Source organism: Antrostomus carolinensis, unplaced genomic scaffold (assembly GCF_000700745.2).
Source record: "Antrostomus carolinensis isolate BGI_N321 unplaced genomic scaffold, ASM70074v2 scaffold32149, whole genome shotgun sequence".
NCBI classification, from domain to species: domain Eukaryota; kingdom Metazoa; phylum Chordata; class Aves; order Caprimulgiformes; family Caprimulgidae; genus Antrostomus; species Antrostomus carolinensis.
Genome location: NW_010341192.1, coordinates 11677 through 18508, shown reverse-complemented (window position 1 = coordinate 18508; position 6832 = coordinate 11677). Strand labels below are relative to the sequence as shown.

The window sequence follows — 6832 nt, the reverse complement described above, 5'->3', positions numbered from 1 at the left end:
AGTCCCTCCCCAGCTTTCTTGTAGGCCCCTTCAGGTACTGGAAGGCCGCTGTAAGGTCTCCCAGGAGCCTTCTCTTCTCCAGGCTGAACAGCCCCAACTCTCTCAGCCTGTCCTCATAGGAGAGGTGCTCCAGCCCTCAGATCATCCTGGTGGCCTCCTCTGGACTCGTTCTAACTGGTCCATGTCTTTCTTGTCTTGGGGGCTCCAGAACTGGACACAGTACTCCAGGTGGGGCCTTATGAGAGCTGAGTACAGGGGCAGGTCTCCCAGCTGCTCTGACCTGCAGCTTTCTGGTCTGGGAGAGACCTTCCTCCTTGCCTCTTGCATCGACATTACTCTGCACATCCCAAAAGAAGGAGCTGCTCTCCCCAGGCTCAGGTGCATCCCTGTGCTGCAAGGCAGCAGTGCCACCTCGGGGCACTTCCCAGAACTGGGAAGTCTGCTAAAATACAGGTCAGCATTCAGTTTTGCACTCCTATAGTGCCATCAGGTTTATGCTACCAGCAGAGCTTTCCAAAACTTGAACTACCTGCTGTGCTTTCTCCAGCTTCCTTGTCAAGCTGCTTTAGAAGCTTTGTAATAGAAACACCTTTCCCAGCTCCCCAGCTGCCAATTAGTAAGTACCAGCCTGTGAAGACTTGTGCCATCTTGGTTTTCCTGAGAGTAGCAGTCTGTGTATGGCTATATTTGTTTCTTCATCTGGGTTAGCTCTGAGAACAGGGCCACTGCAGCTGGTTTGATTATTTAATACTTTGCATTTAAACCACTCTTGATACATTCTCTTGATTGCTGCTCGGATAGGCAGCAGCTGTCATAATGAATAAAATCTGTTACTGGCAGCAAGGGCAAATAGTTTGAAGCTTAGAAGGTAAGTGGCTATAAGCACTGGCTTATACTCTTGCTAGGGCTGCCACTAAGCTAAAGGTTTTCCTTTTATACATATTGCCAGGTATTTCATGTGGGGCTAGCACTTGTACTTAATAGCAAACTAGCATCACATCTGAATAAGACAGCCCAAAATAACCACAATCATGAATCTTTGTTAAAGTTAAACCCTTCTGCATTACATTAATACAGACTGTTACACAAACAGTGAACTGTGTGGTTTATCATATGGATGCCATGAATAAGCATTCAGAAGGCTGAACCAAACAGAATTCATGTCTTCTACAGCTCCTTAACAGCCTATAATCCTCACCAATATCACCTCTCTGAAGCTCCAGAGGAACTCGGGCATGAAGTCTACTTTTCAAAGCTGCTTTTTTCCTTTTGAAAGTAGTACCATCAAGACAATCAAGAAAAGCTTAGATCCTTTTCCTACGTCTAAGCTCTGTTGGGCCTCTTCTCCAACAGCAGACATTACACATTTCATTCTTGCATACTTAAGACAAGCAAGGGCTACACAAAACCCCTGCTGACAGAATACCTACTGTCCAGCCTTCATTCACCTCATCCAAGCTGTGTCAAGCCTCAGGACTGTGGTCATGATAAGATACCACAGTGCTTACAGAAGGAAAATTTTCCGAAACGTAAGAATATTGCCGGTGACCAGCTTTAGCAAAGGGCAGCACCACTGCTATTTCCAGCAGCAGTACCTGGCACAAACTGCTACAACAGTTCTCATCTTGCACTTCCCATCTGGACCAGAGTGAAGACGACTTCTGGGCAGCTGTGCGGACACATGTATTCAAACAGGAAAACTTGCTGTATTTTTTTTATTGTAATAGAAAAAAAAAACAACCCACAAATAAATCAAAACATCACTTTGTGCCTAAAGACATTATTAACATTTTTAAAATGGCACAGGGGAACCCCAGCAATACAAGACAGAATAGTAAGTGTGGCAAAAGGGTCCTGCTCCCTTTCAGGAGTTCAGCTTCCCTGCCCCTTTGTCAATCAGCTGGCTGAAGTTCGTCACCTATAAACACCAACATACACTTCTCAGTCTAGTTTATATTCCTATGAGTAGGTATGGCTGGGTGGAACATTGGGGGCACACTCCTGCAACCACCTTTGGAGAAAACAGGTTTTCTAAGAGGCCTACAGGGTACAGGGGTCTCGTTATCCAGTAAGACCAAGCAAACAGGATTCCCCGCTGCAGCTCTTTTGCCATGAAACACAGAGCAGGTTCTGAGCCCAGGAGACCCTCCAAAAGCTCCTTGGCTACTGCAAACAGCATATGGACGAGTTAAATTTTACTCAGTGACCTTAAAGTAGCAGCATTATCTCTGCAAAGGCGCTGCTCAGGAGGGGAAAAGGCAGATTGCAAAATGCATGGATTGAACATCTTCCTTTTCTTTCCTGCCTCCTGAGAGGATGTAAAAAGTCCCAAAGTAGGCAGCCAAGCAGAAACCAGGCTCAGGACCTCTGAAGTGGTGGACATACCAGGGATATCCTTATTGTGCAAGAGTGTGGGGCAGTAACTGTGGCACCAGTGCTTCCACCACTGGCAGCTGTGCCTGAAGTGATAGTTTGCTGAAGGACAAACAACCACAGCTGTGCTAGCTGCAGGTACCAAACCAGCATACCTAGATGTTGGGCTGCATGGTATCAGCTTGAGCATACCTGTTTAACTGAGGAAGCTCCAAGATCTCTGACACGCTACAGCATTTTGTGGCACAGTCATGTGTGTATTAAGATGAGAGACTGATATGTATGTATGTATCTTCATGTATCTGCATGTATCTTCACTGAATAGGTATGGAAAAAAGACTGGAGAGGATATACATACTGAACAGGAAAACTAAGCTACAGCTTAGCAGAAAACAAACACTTACCAACTCTTCCTCCAGGAGCACCAAAAGGCATTCATAAATGATTTCTTATAGAATGCTTTCTGCACACAGGACATTTTGATGGGGAAAGACTGAAAGCTTTTGTATAAATTGATCTGTACTGCTACAGTTGTCTCCAAGTCTAGCCCATCAAATGAAATGCTTAAAGAGAAGTTGATGGCACAAGCAGAGAATGACAAAGAAAATAAAATCTGGGCTGCAAAGGCCACTGCTGTGCACTGAGAGCAAGGACACACAAACTGCAAAATGGACTGACAGTACCCTATTTCCACTTGTGTAGTGAGTCCACAAGGTGCAGGGCAACAGCATATTTGACAGAGTGACTAAACTGCAGTTTTCTTCCATTCCACCCACTCAAAAATATGAACCATTATAGCTCACACTGAGTAACAGCATGAGAAACTTACGACACTGTATTATTCTGGGAGAAAGAGCCCAGCAGAGGAAAGACATTTCCTCTAGGTATGTAGGAAGTTGCCAGTGCAGGAAGTTTGAGATGTAGGACTGAACTTGCAGCAATACTTTTCACAACAAAGCACTGGACAAAGGGCTATAAATTTGCATAGATGCTTTTTCAGCAGCATCTGGGACGTGCAATTCCCATTTGTGGAGCATCAGCAATGTTTTGGGTTTTGTCTGATGTCTTTCTTGTGTTCCTTCCTAAATGTAACTGCTACAAAATTGTTCTGGAAAATGCTGTATATCCATGCATGAAAAGAAATCAGTGTGCCTATTCTTTCATTCCCCTGATCTTTTCCACTGCAGATAATTGCAAAGCTATAAGAATCTTAAACTAGAAGATGCAGTATTGATCCAATCTAAAGTCAATCTAAGGACAGGACCGCTTCTGCATGTATCCTAATCAACTCAATTGTTCCATAGAAAAGCTCAATTTTATTCTTCCTCCTTTTCTTTACATTTGAGGAGACCTACCACCTATTTCTCTTACACTTATGCAGAGCCCTCTCTGTTATGTGCTTGACTGCTTTGGAAAGGACAGTAGTATCAAAGACATTTGGAACTCCTACTGTGTCTGCAACTAGATACTGAAGGCAGAATTGGTCCACCTTATATTATCATGCAGTTGTCATGCTATTCCTGCCTTACTGTACTGTAAATTGGCTTGGTAAGAAAAAACCCAAAAAATCAGCTCTTACACAAATGTAAATAGTTAACAAGGTTCTGCCTATCTGCTGATAAGCTTACATGCAAGAAAAAGAAACATTTACCTTCATTTTACTTTCACCTGAAATTTGTTTCCCCCACTTCTGCTCCTAAGATTCTGTTCTTTCCCATAACTCTTGGATCTAGCATTATGAAGCTCTTGGTAACCCTCAGTTCCAGGCACCCTCCAGCACACAGCTAGTCCCATCAAAAGTTTCAACTTTTGAGCACGACACTGACACACAGTTCAGTTTGATCACCTTTCCCAAAAAGCTGTGCCACTGCAAACATTCAAATCAGATGAGTTCAGCTTTTCCCCTGAGCAAATAACATCATGTCAATTAAATATGCATAAGACTTAATCCTGGGACACCTTCACTTCCTAGGCTACCAATGCTTCCTTTGTCTTTTTGCTACAGACTTCAGCAAATACTCCCATAATATAGGCAGTGACAGCAGAAAGAGATGCAAGCCTGCAAGGGATGGCTAGGACATCACCTTGTTTACTCCAAATAGTGTAGTGGGCCCTTGAACACTCATGGAATGAATTCCCACTTACCAGCACAGGAGTTACTTTGAAAGTGTCAGCCTACTCAGTCAAGACAGCCTTTATAAATTAGTATAATACTATTAGAAATTATGGCAATCTTTTTGGTAGCATTGTCTTACATGCACCCTGATAAATCCTCTCCTTAGGAAAATTTAAAACTTGTAACTTCTGTAGAGTTAAGTCTGATGAGAAATTATAAAATAGAAATCTGGTAGATTCATGTTTAAAAAGGAAGAGGCCTGGTGAGGCTGGGCACACTGGTTTACTCCTGTTAGCTCTGTCCATTGTGTCTGCTGAAGGTATTTCCTCCAGGTGGCTGGATCTGGATGGAGTCCAGAAGAGGCCTTAAAGCTTGTCCAAAAGGTCTGAGAAGGTAAAGAAATAAACATCTCAAATAGCTGACTTGATGAACAACTTCTCCCATTTACTACTGAAGTGCACTCACTTCCTAGAATGCAATCAAACCAACACTGTAAAAGCAAATTTGAAGAAGAGATTTCCACTACAAACTAAAGCAAACTAATTTAACCCATTAAAGAGAGTTTACTGTTCAATAACTAAGAACCTTAAACATTATTTTATATAAGCTAGTTCTGAGTCCTAACATGCCCAGACTGCTAATGTGGTAATACTGTGTCTGAAACTGGCTTTTAGTAATTCATCCTACTTAAGTGTGCGAATGAAATCCCTGTTATGCAACTGCAGTGCTCCATTAAGCACCACATCAATATTAAAGACAGCTAGAATAATAGCCTCCAGCTCCCTTATAAGACAATGGTTCAACATTCACAGAATAATTTCTGTTGCAATCTGTAGCACCTGGTTTATCTTTCAATATGACTCACTCTGTTATGGACTTTATCTGATTTTGATCTATCTGAAGTAATAAGAGCCCAGGGTAGAAAACATGCATCTCCCAAATAATATGGCATGCCATTGTTACAAAAATAAGACCTAAATGATGAGCTCAAATCATCCCACTGGGATCCTCACACACACAAAAAAAAAAGTGAGCTGAACTGTCAGGAATTCTTAATTTCTTCTTTTTCATATCCTCTTTTTCCATCCAGTCCTAGCTTTAAAAGCGCAGCGTTAATTTTAAAATTACATCTCCCCAGTCTCCTCACAAGCAAAGCTGACATCTCCACTGCAATTACAGTGCTCAGAGCAAGAGAAGTGATCTTTAACTGGTATCTTTAACAGATACTGGTATCCTAAGACAAAAAAACCTGCACCATTTTCTGAAACTTTCTATGCTTGTCTGGTCACATATAAGAAAAAAATCTTCTCCTGTCTTCTTAGTAATGCCAGTGCCAGTCAGCACTTGTCATACAGTGTTGCAAGTGTTGAAGTAAAGCAAATAGCATCCTCTCCTTAATCTTATGCTGGTTCTCAGAGAGAGCCAGCAGAAACTGGTACCACTGGCTCTGTCAAATGTTTAAGTATTAGCATGAACCAATACACTACAGAGGAGCGACATGCATACTCACGTGGCAAGAACTTCAGCTGGAAGGTCAGTGATGTAGGAAGGGATTTTTCTTCCTGTCAGGAACTGTGCCACTTCATTACTAAAGGTGTTGCAGTTATGTTCAAAGAGGTTATAAGACTCTCCTCTGTGCCACAGGAAACAAATTGAAACATAAAAAGACAGACTCGGCAAAAAATCTAACAAGCAGAAAGACTTAGACCCTTAATGAGGAACATCTCCTTACATTAGCACTTTTTTCCCCACAAAGAATTCTAGGGCAAATAGGTAAGACACAGACATCAATTCACCTTCAAATTCAATTGAATCAGGGTGCAAAATGACATCGCTGCATCACTGACTTTATACAACTTTTTTTTTGGAGGGTAAATGAGGTCAGGTGTCTTCAATTAAAACCACAGAAAGAATAACGAGAAATCACAGGAATTACTGACACTGAAATACAGCTAGAACACTAAACACTACTGCTTCCTATTCTTGTGAGTAGATAGACTAACAGTCAAGACCTGGCTTTTACTCATCTGAATTTTGGCAGCTTTACTACAACGCTTCATCTATGACTCACGGGGCAAAGCACTATTTACTGAAATACTTCATTTAGTGCCTTCATTTTCCCTGTTGATTCCCTCAAAGGCATTTCAGGCATTGTTCCACTTTACAAAAATCAGAGTGAAAGTCTTCCTGGCAGGATGCTTTCCCAGCCTATCTCAAGGCTGGCATAGCAGAGGGCTGCCTGGCTGGTAGCTCCTTGTGTATCAGTGCATCAGTTCCAGTCTCGTATTTGGAGAGTAACAAATAACACACTAAGCAGACAAAGCTTTGTGAGCAGGACTGGTT

General features: G+C 42.2%; 1 protein-coding gene across 1 annotated transcript in view; it reads right to left on the bottom strand.

The window, feature by feature from the left end:
* Positions 1–4429: 4429 nt before the first annotated feature.
* DESI1 (desumoylating isopeptidase 1) overlaps positions 4430–6832 on the bottom strand; it is a 4625-nt gene continuing 2222 nt past the window's right edge. Inside the window, exons 5-6 of the mRNA XM_010176411.2 lie at positions 6000–6122; positions 4430–4874 (exon numbers count right to left, since the gene is read on the bottom strand). Of these exons, the coding sequence (XP_010174713.2) occupies positions 4781–4874; positions 6000–6122 (217 nt within the window). The 3' untranslated portion in view covers positions 4430–4780. The remainder of the gene's footprint in view (positions 4875–5999; positions 6123–6832) is intronic.